The 15791-nt window shown below is 38.2% G+C and overlaps 1 protein-coding gene across 1 annotated transcript; it reads right to left on the bottom strand.

Moving 5' to 3' along the window:
* Nucleotides 1-693: 693 nt before the first annotated feature.
* Nucleotides 694-15785, bottom strand: TMEM196 (transmembrane protein 196). The gene is made up of 5 exons (XM_085312422.1): nt 15459-15785; nt 7186-7242; nt 5098-5352; nt 3179-3252; nt 694-745 (listed from the first exon to the last, which is right to left on the bottom strand). The coding sequence occupies exons 1-5, from the start codon at nt 15603-15605 to the stop codon at nt 739-741; spliced, it is 540 nt and encodes a 179-aa protein (XP_085168548.1). The 5' UTR covers nt 15606-15785; the 3' UTR covers nt 694-738.
* Between the last annotated feature and the right edge of the window lie 6 nt (nt 15786-15791).

Below are 15791 nucleotides of genomic sequence, written 5' to 3' on the forward strand. Positions count from 1 at the left end.
TGATTTATGGCATTCTTAGAGCATTCTGTCTTTCAAAACAAAGACATTGGTGTTGTTTTCAGCACACTGTTCGTTTACACTCTGCATGTGAAATGGAAGCCTTTTAGAAGAGTAATTTGCACTCTCTTTTGATACAATCTACTGGGCAAACTGGGGCTTGGATGCATTTGCAATGTAGGGAGGGAGGCTGTGTAGATGCGCTGCTGGTACCATGCCATGTGATCTGAAGCCGTCATATTATGCCAGATGCTGCTAACTGGGGAGGAGAAAAACATTCCTCTCAGCCATCTTTCCTCTGCCTCTTTCCCTCTTCTTTAGGAATCCTGTGACTGGGCTTAATGTGGTCCATTTTAACAATTTTTTCTGGTTTTGAGTCTTCATGAGAAGACGAATCTGAGAAGTCTATTTCAAATACTATCACAATTCTGAAAAGTTATTCAGACAAAAAACAAAATAAAAGAGAGTAGCCAGGAAGTGAATAAATATTGTATATCCGTAAAATACGTAGGAGACAGATTTTGAATATGTTTCTAAAAGGGAAATGCAACTGTGCTGTTCTGCAGTTGTGACATTTGAGCCATAAAAGCTAAGATAGTTCCATTTTCTTAATTTCCTGGAGTCCTTTTTTTTTTCCTGAAGAAAATCCTAAAAATACTTCATTCCAATGAACCTTTAAAATCTCTTAGTATACACTTCCATTGTAAATCAAATGTGGGCCACCATTGCTTATGTTGTCTGTCATTTCCTGCAACAAGAATAGAAAACATTGATTAAAATTAAGATTATTTTATGTTGTTGGAAATTTATTTACCAAGGTTGTAGGAAAAATATTTAGCAAACTCTGATTGCCACATATTCAGAGCAGCTTTACATTTTTTATTGGCTTGATAAATCTCACTGTAAAATAAAAAAAAATCACATTTTTTTCTTCCTACATAAATTCAGTACATTTGAAAGCTGCTAGACAGGTTGTCCTGGAATTAGAAGTTACTCTTAGACCACATATATAACACTGATGGCATCAGTGTACGTTTTCTCATGATGTCTTTTGAACGTGCCTCAAYTCAAAACTTGTGTGGTAGCCTACAAAGGAACAACATGGTCATTCAGTTTTCATTTCCATTMAAYCYTTTTCCTCTKCTGACTTGCTACAAACAGATGTCAYTTGWTACTAGCTGGGAYAGACATTTGGAAAAGTAGGTCTAGATCCATTGGGAATTAAGGGACTGCATGCCTTGGGATGGGACTGATTTTGATTTTCCCTTAATATGCCACRCTACAATTTTTGGCTGTTCCGCAGTTGCTACACAGTTAGCAGATGAGTCATCCCAAAGTAAGTTAACCTACTCATGAGTCAGAATCCCAGCACCCAAAACAAAACTTTTGGAGATTTAGATTTTGTAAGTCTCAAATTGTAATCCAAAACAATACCTACTTAGCGGCTGTTTAAGCCTGCATTCATTAGGCATTCCCCTGACCTTCAAAACTGCAAAGCCGCATGGAGTTCAGGCTCAAAACTCTCTAGTTCTGAGTGTCCTTTGGTCTATTTCATACCCAAATTTAGTCAGGATACAGAAAGAAGGTCCTGCTGCTTATGTTGAGTGACAGGCCTGAGAGAATAYCCAACTAGGCCAACAGGAATGGGCACACATAAAAATGCAGTTTCAGCTACTTTTCGCAAATTCAGGTAGGTAAGATGGGATTGCCAATGTTATGCTAGTGCTAAAATATTTCCTCAAGAACTAGTAACTCTTCTTTGCCGGAAAAGATTAAAATTCACCTCTTCTACCTCCTAGGTACAAGTAGAGAAAATGGGAAAGAAAAAGGATTTGTTTGTCACCCTTGTTGACATTTCTATGAAGAAAGTAAARCAAGATTTATTTGAGTAAACAGAAAGAGAGGAAGAGAAACAGGAAGAAAGAAAGAAGCAGAAAAAGAACAAAAGAAAGAAAGGCAAAGAATGRAAGAGCAAGAAAGAACAAAGAGATGAACAGAAAGAAACAAAGAAAAAGAATGACTTGACTTGGGGTAGCAACTGGGGTTCTTCCCAGGGAGAAGAAAAATTCTGGGGCCCAGTCCTTATTCGTAGTTTGTCTCTTTCTCTCTTTCTCCTTTTAATCTCTAACATTTGATACATAAACAGTTCTGGAGGGAGACACCAGAACTCAAAGTTTCACATAAAGTGGARACACTGGTGCCTCCTTTCTCAGATAATACCAGCTACTTTTAAAAGTAGATAGAAAGACTTACTTATTTGCTGCACGTTTTTAGAAAGAAAAGATGTGCTGTTCTTCTCTACAAAGTAGACTTAATGTTATCAAATCAAGTGGACTTGCCAATAGTGCTGAATTAAGCATAAACTTCAGAGAAAACAAGATGCACGAACTCACTGAATGTTGAGCATTTTCAGCCACTTAGGTCTCTGTTTGGCAGCTGATTATGTAGGATTTTTTTGCATGGTGCCTAATTCTCCTCATGTACTGAAYTGTAACATTCATGCCTAAAACTGGGCTCTGAATGCAAATCTGGGGGCTGCCTGCTCTGAAATTAGGCCCTACAGCTGCCTACTTGTAGGTGCCTAAGTCCGTTATTGGATCTCATCTAAAGATACTAGTCAGGCTGGGAAATGGACTGAGAACTCCAAAGTTGTTTAACATTAACTATCATCAGCTACAGGTTGATAGTAATGTTCTATCAGAAGGCTACCTATGAGTGAGTGACCAAGAAGTGTAACTTTCTGTTTCACAGTTCTATCACTGAATCTTCTGCAGACATTAGCTATCACAGCTATCACAGTATCATTAGAATTTAAGAAAATATTGAAAATCATTTATTTTTCTCATGTATTTCTATTCTAGAGAATACAAGTTAAAAATGATGCTGATTCAAAAAATGAAGGAGCACACAGATTAGAAGCAGCATGAATCAATGGTGATGACATCCAAATAGGAGCATTTGGATGTCTGTAACTAGGGTGAATATTTTAAATACTCAACTTACATCCAAATTGYAGTATTCACCACGTAGAATTATGTCACCATCTGGAAGCACCATTCCTGATTTGGAGTGACATCACAGCATCAGCCAACTTTGATTAGCTGAAACTATGACTTCCTCTTAGAGGTGGCACTTCCTGAAGTGACATAACAACGTGGTAGCTCCCTARTGTTCAGCGTACCTTGGAGGTAACTCTGGTGTCGGGGGAACCACCGGGCAGCTGGGCAGGTCGGTTATTTCAATACCCCTCAATCTCTGATGTAAATATAACAATTATACAATAAATATAGCACAAACAAATGCACATGCAGTACATGTCTATATTACTGTATATCAGTAGTAATATACAAAATAGCTTTATATATAAAACACTTTAAAACTATTTTCTTAATTAGGACCTAATTTAATATCACTTTTTAAGCTGCTTTTATTATTTTTAGTGGCATGCTTTGAGCTAGTGCACTCAGACCTGCTAGTAGSAAAAGGTCTATAGTTCTGAGGTCCAAAATCAGACCAACTGTGCATGCATACTTGATTCTACAACACCGTGCAGTGAGACCACCACCTGTGGGGATACATCCCACACTCACAGAGCACATGCTATAGACTTGCTCTACACATGCATCATGGTCCTTCACATGGGATAAGTGGACATCTGTCAGTCTCCACTGCTGAGTGTCTAAAAGCCCGGCACATCAATGGGCAAGGAAGTGAGATTGTACACAACTCCTACACATAGTCATCTGCTGCCCAGGTTGATGGGGATGGCAGATGTGTGTATTTTGAAAAATTTTTTTTCCTAGGCATTTCTTTTTCTGCGTTTTTCTCTTTGTCTCTCAGTAGGACTTCCTCTTTGTTTTTGTTGAGGCAAGAGCCTTCCTTTTAGAAAGGTAGGATCTAGCCTATCAAAACTACAGTATTACCTGCCTACCTCTCAGAATCCTGTTTCATTTTAAAATGAAAGGAGGAAACCTTGATTTTATTACCCTATTTTATATTAATGTTGTAATCTATACTATTTAACTTTTAAAATATTTTAAACTTTTTACAAGGTAAATTCAGACTATAGTTCTACTTGGAGTCATCTCAGCTAAGAAAGCAAAGAGTAGTGACAAAAAATTTTTAGTTATTGGCCTATTCACAGCTACATCATATTTTTATCCAGAAATCTGAAAACATTCTATAGCCTGACTGAATTAACCCTCATTTTGCTATTCGGAGGGCTCAGGAAATATGACACAGCCTGTTGAACTTAAGTAGAAATCAGACTTGCACATGGCAGTTTAGATGAGCAGTCCAATTGACTTCTATTCCCTTCTCTAGTGACTTCTCAAATGAAAAGCATAGGACATTAAGCCCCAACGTAGAGCCCAGGATGCCAGTGAACATTTCACTCCTTGAATATGAATCAATTCCCTAACTCCAAGAAATCAATTTCGAGAATTCTATTTGATTAATTCTTTTGTCCCTACATGCTCAGTTTTGGAACCTTAAATTTAAGCACCTAAACATGTACATAGTTACCTTGATAAGCTTCTTTTTTACAGAGAAAGATGGTTAATGCTCAGTGCCCCTGCAAATCAGACCAGTTTCATTTAGGTGTCTAAATATGCCCTTAGGTGCTTAGGTTTAGTCATCTAGGTTTGCAAACTGTTCTTTTTTGTGTGTGTGTTTAAATAACCTACTTTATAAGCTGAGTACTTGGAAGAGGAAGAAATTGATTAAATTCTGGAAGCATGCAATGGTGTGGTTACAGAAAGCATTCTGTGCTTTTTCGCAGTACAATACATGATAATCCATATTAATAAGGCTTCCAATTATTTATGAAGTGCTAAATATAGCAGCTAAGCCCTTGAATAGCTATACAATGGAATTATGTTGAAAATGGGTGTACTTCATTGAAATGAATGTACTGCAAATATACAGTAGCTAAAAATAGCTTCATACAATGCAAAAGCTTAAACAGAATGGCAACGTTTCATTYCCCAGACTCAATTTCTCATACCAAATGGAAAATACACCTATTGCCAATTGAATATGTTAACACATATGATTGCTTTTAAGAGAAGCAGAACAAATAAGGAAACACACATGACTCACTTTTTCTGCCATTTCATGGGAGTGATGCAATGAATGCTCTCTCTCKGAGAACATTCGCCTTTGTTCATAGCTGGCTAGCCGACAAGTGAGCCATGAAGAAAGGGTGCAACCACCAATTCCAATGCATGCAAGAGACATGGAGGCAAGATGCAAAGAATAGAGAGCAGAAGACTTCTTTGTCAGAGCACGAAGAAATTGAAAATTTAAGATTCCTCCAATTAGTCCACAGATGCAACAGGCAGAAAAAAGTATCATCTGTCAGGAAAGACAAGAGAAGTTATGTCACAGTTACATTTTTCAGAGACCGAGTTGTTCATAAAATGTGTGGCTAACCATAATTCGATGCTTCAATAGCATCATGGATCCAARGGAATACAGTACCTCTGTATCACTCAGGTATACACAAGTAAAGAATGATGGTAAATAAAAGATAAAGGTAGGTAAAATGAGTTGYCCAGCTTAAAAACAAGTCAATGGTYGGACTGCAGTAGGACACAAATCTTCTGACCTCCAGTTTTCATTCAAAGCACTCACGTGGCTGAATGTGTYGTTGTTTTCTATTRTGTGGTTTCTGTTGTGCGGTTTCTCACCACTCCTCACAAGTGAATGCCTCATGTGTTTGCACTGAATCTCTCCTGCTTTGTGTATTACCGACCATGCCTCCCATTCAGTTCTAATTTGCTCAGTCAGGTAGCAGTCTGGAGGTAGCTTTTGTGGGGACTTCAAATTTGTTCGAGGTGAATGCGCCGGACAAAGAAGCAACRTGGACAAAGAAACAACAAAGAAATCTGAAATGCAGCTCTACCAAGAGTCAGTGTGGTGACTATGTCTTTTTTACTTAGCTGATCTGTTTCTGGGAACCTTTGAATGATGTGCAATAGGCTACAATTAATGGGACATTAAAGATCTCCTGTCACTTTGGACATGAAGATGCTGCCTCTGGTTCAGGATGCCCTTGAGTCACAAATCACTCAAAGTCAAAAGACCTTTGGACCTCATGGACATATTGTTAAATATTTGTCTTATTTACTTGTTTACAGATAATGTTGATCTAAGTGGACTTTTGATGTAATTTAGTATGTCTTTATATATCTACTCAAGTACTGTGGTAGAAACAACTGTGGAGCCTCACAGACCGCTGGTATCCAGTGGACCACTGTACACAACAGGGGTGTGAATTTCATCAAGAATATGGCATTCAGAAAGTATTTGGCAATCCGTGGGGAAGTGACTATTCCATGATGCTGCCAGAACAGACAGCTATTAGGAACTATATTCTACATAATTTAAGATGTGATACCATCATTATAATGGCGCTTAGTTCATGGAGTTCATCAAAGTTTGAAAACAACCTGAGAGACCTTAATTCCCTTGAGACTAATGCTAGTTTTACATGACTTCCACGTGTATGACAGGATAATCGAGTTGACAGAAGCCTAAAACCATACATTATCACTTACAACAGGATCATGTTTTTAACATACAGGTAAAATAGCCACAGTTGTTTTTGGTGTATATTTTGCTGCAGTCAGAAAAATGATTGTACTTCTGATTGTTGTAGGAAACAGAAAACATTTGTCATCGTTTTAAAAATGGCTTATTCATGATTCTGATTGCAAAAAGCCTTCATATTAAAAATAGTAAACAGTTACAATATCAAAAATCAAACTGGTCAGCAACCTCACTAAGGCAGCAGCCCTGCCACACTACAGAAATTGGCTCCCTGAGGAAAAAAAGATACTTCAGTATCWTTTTGTTTTCAGTATCTTTTTTGTTCAATAACAGTTAAGTTACTGGGGATCTTTCTCTTGACTTGTCATAGATTTTTGTCAAGAGGTTTTCCATTCAGACAGGATAAATAGAGGTGCATAGCTTAAATAGGGATGGTCTAAATAGGTCATTTCAAGATTGTCTTGTTTTGCTTGATTAACCAAAAGTACCGGTTGCTTTTTTTGGACTGCTGGCTTGCAATTTTCATAACATTTTATCAGAAACACTTGGACATGTTAAATCCCAAGTAAAGAGTTCAAGTTAGATAAATTTACTTTTAAAATACTTCTGTGTTATATTTRTAGTGGAAAAACTTACGACAAGTCCAGATTTTTTTTTGGCGCACAGTATTCCGCATATGCCACAAAGTAGAAACTGAAAAGGAAAAAAAAATATATCATCATTTAARATCTTGAGTTTAAATCCTGTTGTGTGGCTATAGGTTGGGCAATTGTTACAGTTGTGTCAGCATTTTTATCACAAACCTTATATTTCAGATATTTCAGAAAGTTGTAAGTCAGCCATAAACACACTTATCTGAGAAAAAAACTGGAATGCAAAGTCAGCCTGAGGATGATTACTCATAAAARTACAAAAAAKAAAAAAAAAAGGARGGCCTGTTTTCAATCTGCTTGTGTAAAMAAACATGAAAAACATTACCAGCAAAAGATGCCTTTTTACCCTTCTTTTGCTCAGAAAAGAATTTTAGCAAGTTGGTAGTCAGAGATCCAGATCACACTTTGATACTTTCAAGCGTAGCTTGGTACTTATTGGCCTGATTCTGCAGCGTGAACCACCAAAGTGTCATGGATGGAGTGTCCTCAAGACAGCGGAGCTCTGTGCAAGAATACAGTTCAGTCACCTATATGGATGCAAGTGCAAATGCTGAGCACATCTGTTGACATAGCTGCCATGAACATGCAGGACAAGCTCTTTCAGATCCTAGATAGACTACTGTGTAAGAAATAGCATGAAGGATCTTTTCCTCCTTTTTTTCMTGTCGTTTTCTTTCACAAGTTGATCTGACAGTTGTGGCACCTGTGGCAAAAACTGACTAAGAAAAACAAAAACAYGTTCTATCAGCTGATATGAACATGTGTTAATACTTTTCAACTTAGTCTGCTTCACCTGTGTCCATGACCAATGACTTTCTCTGATGTCTCTTTTTCCTCCTACCAARAAAGTTTGATCAGGGAAACAGTTAGTGAACATCCCTAAGGGAACAGTCATGGTAGGAACTACAGTAGTTGTATGAAAGCAATAAGGTCCTCTCCCAGTGTTTGTAACACTATGAGAAGATTTCTTTGATACCTCATAAACTCCATTATTAAGAAAGCTATGTTTCTTATTCTTAGTAAAGATAACCCTGTATCTGTATGGGAGGTAATTATATAGTTTTAAAACTGGATTTTTCCACGCCCTTTTTGCACTGCAGGGGGATTTCTAGCAAAAAAGCTTTATTTTATCTTGATTTAGGATTAAATCACAGGACAGACATGGCTATAAAAAAGGGGAGAAAAACAGTTTCTATGCAGTATTCAGGATCCATATAATATATGACATTTCTTTGACCCTCTAAAATTTTGCAATTTCAATATTTCGGCTGAGAAGTGGTTTTAATACATAGTTCATCTACCCCTTCCTAAATCCAAATAGTTCATGCGTATAGCTAAGAATAATAAGCCTTGAGTTGATGTGCATTTGCTCAGAATTAGGCCCATTGAATCAGTTGCCCAAAATTAGCATGGCTAAATTTTRCAAGTTATTTACCTCTGTACTAAGCACAGAATATAGACTTACTACTAGTCTGTTAATGGGAAGGGCTGGGTAACATAGGCTATAGTTCTGAATGAGTCAGAGGATACACTATACAACAAGTAACTGCTACTAGGTCTCATCGGTTGGAGCAGCAAGCAAGCACAAATGGGGACAGCTCCCTCTGCCCCTTTTCTTCCCACTGACAGCAGATTTCAGCTCCTAACTAGCACACTTGCCTTATTAGTTTTTACTCAGGCTTTATGTGAAATTTTAAAGTTTCACTCTAAGTTCTGTCATTGCAGACTGACTTCAGCTTAAGGCATATTTCAGTTTTTCACACACACTGYTTTGTCTTTCTCAGCACTAACGCAGAAACCTCACACAATTCTTTGTTCAAGACATCACTGTAATTAAGGCTTTTCCATTCAGACTTGATAAAGCAAACTAAATAATGCCATTTCTCTCTGTAGTAACTGAATCGGAGTAAAAAAAATTTACAAAAAGAAAAGAAATTTAATGAAGTCATAGTGAAGTTGGAGTCCTACTGTTAGCTCTAGTGTGGTTGCAGAGTGATATAGTAGTGCTTGTTGGCTGTGGAGCCTTTGCTAGTTGTATTGCAGCTGCGTTTGCCTTCCATATGCACGTTTGAAAATCTCCCTTTTGGTCTGTTGAACTTTGGAATAAAGAACCAAAGACCTCCCAGAAAAGGAGATCATTTATTTTGAGCCTGCCTGAATTTATTTCATATTATATATGGGCTTGGAACTTCAGATCTAAACATGGAGAAATTTGGGGCGAGGAGGCTGAAATCTCAATTTAGTTCAAGTTCTGTGGTTTGGACCCATTTCTATTTCATGTTTTCTGAAACAAAGGACTTGGCTTTATCCTTTTTTCCCTAGAAAAAGTAGCTTTTCTTACTTACAATCTGAAAAAAGGATTCAATTTTAATTGTATCCACAGAGTCAAAGATTTGTTTGTTTCTATTATGCAGAAGAAAAGGAATTGCTTTTTTTTCTTTCTTTTTTTTATATATATATTGAACCTACATAACCTTTCTTTCTTCTATTTTGAGGAGACAAAAGCAATGGTAAGTATAATTCCCTTAGCAAATGTGAAAATCTGTCTATGGAAAATCTTTCTGGAGAGCCTGAAGAAAATATTAGAGAGATGTGCTTGGGTTTATCTGTGGACTGTTTGATCACCAGTTACAGTTCATGACAGACTGTATGTAGCCCAAACTACATATACTGCATGGAAAGCCCTGTGCATTTAGGGTCGTATATATAAGTTTAAGGAAAAATAGGAAGGAGAATTATTCCAGACCTAAGTTGGAATATCCTTATTTGGCACCAAATCATGAAACCTTAGTTTTACAATAAGAATATAAAACTTTAAGGGAAGAGGGGAAACCTAGGAGTCTGAAATAAATGATGTYTAGAAAAGATCTTTCTATTTAACAGTGATGTTGCTTCAACTTCACTCAAATGAGAAAAATGCTGAAATCCCTAATGGGTGAGCTGAGCAGAGATGTCTCTAATACTAACTTTTATTTGAAGTAGCATTTCAGAGCAAAGGTTAAGTCTTCCTAATGCAGGTATAAAGGGCACAGAATCCAGTTAGGAAAGCAAAGACACCAAAGTAGAGAGAAATGATGACAAGCCAAGAGAGAGCCTAGATAGTAGGTTTGCCTTTTACCTCCATAGTGAAACACAATAATCTTTGCAAAAGAGGGACAGAAAACACTAATGATGCTGCTTTGATTGTGAAGACAGGACTGTCTAGCTGTCTGCAAGTCATCCAAATCTAGAACCAGAAGATACAGGGTTGTCACAGCCCACCTCTCTGTGCCACCAATTTTGTCATGTTGAGAGGGAGGCTGTGTTTTTTGAGTAAGGTGCTATGCTAAAATGTGTCTAACGTRAACTAGTACCTTGACCTGGAAAAGTGCTATGTGGCCATATCACCTCAGCTAGGGTATGGTTCCCCCGATTTGCCATATTCAAACCCAGATATAAGGAGTTTAAATTTCACCCAGTCCCTGTGGTTGATGTTTCCTTTCAATTCATTCTAGGCCTTCACACATGCTTTATAAATAGGAAAAGAGATTTAGAAGGACCAAAGGAAATTTACAAGTGGATCTCTGGACCTGAATGTCTACCTGCCATCACCAATTCAAAAAAATGTCTGGCTATCTGGATAAACACTCAAAAAACACACAGCACAGAAGAAAAATGTGTATTTACTTGTTTAGAGCCTACCTAGAATAGCAAAAGATGCTCTATATTATTAATTTGTATCRAGTATTTCATTCAGAGTATGACCACTTTCCTCTCAAAAAATAATAAATTAAAAATTGTTCCCTGCAGGCTAACTATAGCTTTAGCTCAGCAAAACATTTAAGCAGATGCTTAAATGCAGTCTATRGTCAGCAAATCCTATCAAATAGTCAGGCACTAGAAGTCCCCTTTCTCTCTGGAGGATCTGAATGACAAAGAAAACCTACTCAATACTGAAAGGCAGATCTTCAGCTGCAGTGAATTGACCAAGCTTTAGTACCTCCTGCCTCATCTATAGGTACAGAGCTGTCTCCAGCTTCCACTGAGCTAACTGGCAGTGCTGTGGTTCATTTCATCAGGAACAGGAACCAGCCAGAAATATAGTCAGTTTGATGAAAATACAATGCACATGTTAAAATGAAGTAGGATCACATCTGTGTCTCGTCTGCATGTTAAACAATAATGTGAATTTTTAGTATTCTTTTGAAAATATAGCTTGGCTGTTCTTTCCAAAAGAAATTTGGCAGCAGTAATAAGTAGATGCTTCAAAAATTAATGTTTTAAAATTTTAGACCACCAACATTGATTCAACAATCCAAAATTATATTCTTGCTCTGGGAGAGTTCCATACTGACTGAACCTTCAAATCTTGGGTAAAGCAGTCATTGAAATCAAGTATTTTAAGTGCCATCTTGGAGAAAATTTTTGTACTCAAATTATAATGTGGGCAGACTTCCACTGTGCTACAACCACTAATCATGGAAACAATAACTATGCCTTTACAGACAGGTAAACCAACATCCAGATAATGCACTTTGAGTCATTTATATACTCATCTTCGTGAAGGAAAGAACTATCATTCTTGAGGGGCAGAGCCACGAGTGAACAATCATGTATCTCCCTTGTAAGTGAAGATAAACGGCGTATTGGACTAAAGATGTGTCTTTTCTYTCTCTCTCTCTCTCTCTMTSWSTSWGWSTSAKTYWYAKYWAKAGCWWRWKCWYWTYYRCWYCTKMAMMKWRAAWKAGARYYMRWRYMYRTATATRYATATAYATATATATAYRYAYACACACACACACACATACACACACGTGTGTAAGTATATATGCACAAATTGTAGTGATACTGATGCAACCATGATATTCTAAATTAAGATAGTGTCTTGGATGGAGAATATTTGACGATTTAAAAAAATCTGAATACTTCTGGAAAGATTATCTTCTGGTGTTTTTTATTTGTGCAAAACCTTTGCTATGCATGCTGTCACTCTTGTTATGCTGGTGTTAGTGGTTCAGTAGGCCAGGCTCTTTGGTTAGATATTTTCTATAGCACATCACAAAATTGAATTGGAATGGTGGATTTCAGAAATATACCTCAATTTCTGGTTATTGTGAGATACTGAGTTCAGCCAGTGAAGCAGATTGTRACAGTATAATCATAACAAAAATAAATAAATAAATAAATAAAATCTAGAAATCAACACCACATTCATCTTGGTATTTATGGGATTATTTGACTGGAWTTTTTTCTTGATAATTTAGCAGCTGTGGCCTATTTTTAAGAGAACAGAATGTATATTATGTAAAATAATTAGAAAGCCATCTCCGCTTCCTTCAGGTAATTTGAAAAGTCCGTCACATCTTCAGCTGTTTACTTCTGGATATTAAATAACTCTTGCTATCTCAATCCCGTTCAACTCCAGCATGAACAACAGATTTATAATCTGTTTTTCCATGCATTTTTGATGTAGACATTCTCTAGGCTTTCCACTTTTCCACTGTTGTCTAGTCTACTTTCCCTGGCTTGCTCATACATAATGCAAAGCGTGCAATGATGAGAGTACTTCAGCCCATGCTTAGCTTCACTTGCATCTATAATCCCATGGGTGAGATGCACATGCTTAAAGTTAGGTGTGTTAGCAAATTATTTGGTTGGACGGAAACTACGAACAAAAAGAACAACTCTTTCTTTTAATAAGAAGAAGTTATTGTGCTTCAAATGCAAAACATCACAGGGGCACAAGTATAGCTAGATACAATGTGCATGATTTTAAGATGCATAAATTTTGAGGGAATTCAGGTTAAGGTTTCCATGGTGATGCTATCTTCATCTATTTCCTTGTGAACTTGGACCTTGCTGAGTTCCACATGCATGAGTAAGGATAGAACAAGGTCAAATGTTTTCAGTATATTCCACATAAATTACTAGAGGAGACATGGCATTGTTGAACTTAACTCTACTGGCTTGTATCTTGGCTTGTCAGAGTATTAGGTTTTCCTTTAAGGTCACTTTCTTTTCCTCATCGTTCATTTCTCAAAGGAAATCCTTGATTCAACAGTTGTGAATCAGAAAAACGAACATGCTTTGTGCAAGACATATCCTTTAATGCAGCCAACATGAGCTCAGTGGAAGATCCAAGGGGTAGAAAGGAGGTTTGTGCCACTTCTGCAGCATCATAATTCTGAAGATTACATAAGTTTAGTTTGTTTTAATTTGGGCCTAGTTACCAATAGTCCTAAGCATCCCTGGAGAAGAGTAGGTTTTGGCTCCTTTTTTCTCCTGTCTCACTCTCTAGGCCAAAGAACACAACTGAACAGACAATTTGAATTGCTGGAGAGAATGCTATAATGGTGACAGTTTTGACCAAAGATCTCTGGTTCAAGGCAAAATAAGTAAGCCCTTACAACCATGTCACCGCACTCTGCATACTTGTGTGATTTCCCATCTCCTCTGCAGCATGAAACGTAAGCTGCTTGCTTTCACTTTCCAGTCGCTTTGTGGCTTCTCCCTGCCTACCCAACCTGCTGTTGTTTGTTCAGTTCCTGGCAGATGACTCCTGCCTCTGGCTGGCTCTGGGTGCAGACATCCTTCACCCAGCTGTTATATATTCAAATAAGTCCCTTTGAGTTTTCTGCTATGCTTTTGCCCTCACACTTTGGGAGAATTTTCTATAAACATATGCAAAATCATTTTGTTGTCCTCTGTCTTATTGCTCTCTAAAACTCTACCATGAAAGCTTAAAATCAGCCAGACTGCTGGAATGTTAATGCAACCACCTGTTATACCAATCAGTTTTGGTGTGTTGTTTCTTTATACTCTCTCACTTCCTTTTATCTTACTTTTGTCCCTTGTGTTATATGTTGATTATAAAGTCCTCAGAGCCAACATCTGAGGTAATAGGATCTTAATCTATGACTATTTAGTACAAACTCTAGGGTAACAGAAAGAATAAGAATGAGGCAGCTGTGCAAGAAATATGCATCGTCATGAAATGGTATCAGCTGTGATTGCACTGTCACAAAATGTAACTGCTACATAAAATACTAATCCCACTGAATGAATCCCAGAACTGGGATTTCAGTGAAACCCAGGATACTACCCTCTGTCATTAAATCTTCAGACAGACACATGTTTTTGACTAATCTTTTTCCTTCATCAACAATCACTAGAAATCTCCCTTCTTTGAAGTGATTTTGATAGCATCATTATCTGTTGGCCAGTGTCCCATATTATTTTGTCTTCACTGCCTTATCTTACCTACCTGTTCTGCAGTGCAGAATTATGCCTGTATTCATATACTGCCACTGATACTTATGACACCGCTGTTGTCAATAATTAATAATTATTGACAGTGGTCATATTACATGGAACATTTTGTCAGAATGGATCTATAAATTACATGAGGTTACATTGTTGAGTAACCACTCATCAATGTTTTTCTGCATTTAMCATTATATCTCAGACAAAGCAAACAATCCTTTTAGAAATACTGCTGTTCAATCCAAGCTGGCCAAAACAGCTTTAGAGTTCAAAAATGCCCACTCATGTTTAGGCTGAATATTCAATATTTCCTACTTCTTGTTTCATGARTATAAATAATCATTTAGAGAAAAATACTTCCTAGAAACATGCATATTTCAAACTGAAAAAATAAGAAAGATTTTGAGAAGTGAGAAATGATCTCTATCAACACACTTCTGTTAACCCATTATTGATGTTTGATTTTTCTGTTCATTTTACTAGAAGCTCAGGGTGCGTGGATCAGGAGAATATTTCTTTCCTTTTCTTTACCATTTCCTGTTTTTCCTGCAAAGAGCTCAGAACTAAGCTGACATGCCCCTGACTTTATTTTAAAGCACCTTTTRACAGTCTTGTCCTAAGGGACAGGGCTGTTGTTTTTAAAAGCAAAAGTCACAGTCAATTCAAAGATTGCAAGCTATGGCCCAAGCTCCTTAATGTGGGAAACAATCAAGGCATCAGGCTCTCCCAGGTGAGAGAACGGGTTCGCAGAAAGTTCAATTGTTTACAGCAAAATCGAGAAAAGAGAAGGAAGGAGAAGAAAGGGGTCCCCCCACCCGAACACACACATACATCTCTCCCTCCCCACGAGGATGCAGACTCTACCCCATGCACATTGGAAATGGACCCAGTGAGGCTCCCGGCGCAGCATGCACACGCGGCAGGGAAGGGAGGGGATGCCTTAGCACGATCTGATCATCACCATAAAGAGTTAAAGAGAGAGTGAAATGGCTAACGTACACACACCCCGCTCCATACCGGAGAAGAGTCTCCCAGCTGAGGTTTATGCTCTGTGAGGACCAAGCTGAAACTGACCGCCCCCACGGCCACGCTGGATACCCCTAACCCTATCTCCAGCACGGAGAGCACCAGGAGGCTCCCGATGATCTGGCTGCTGGTGCACATCCTCCTCGGTCATCCTTCCTTCCCGATCAGCCGGGAAAACCGCGCATCCGCCTTCTCCTCCGGCGCTCCCGCGGCCCTAAGTCGCCCCCAAACTTTTCTTCCTTCGCCGGCAGCCGGGGCGAAGCGTCGCATCCGCGGCCGGCGGGCTGTGCCGAGGGGCGGCGGGGCGGCCCCGCTCCTCTCCTC

This window comes from Rhea americana, unplaced genomic scaffold (genome assembly GCF_003343005.1).
Source record: "Rhea americana isolate MKP2758 unplaced genomic scaffold, rheAme1 scaffold_363, whole genome shotgun sequence".
Classification (NCBI taxonomy): Eukaryota; Metazoa; Chordata; class Aves; order Rheiformes; family Rheidae; genus Rhea; species Rhea americana.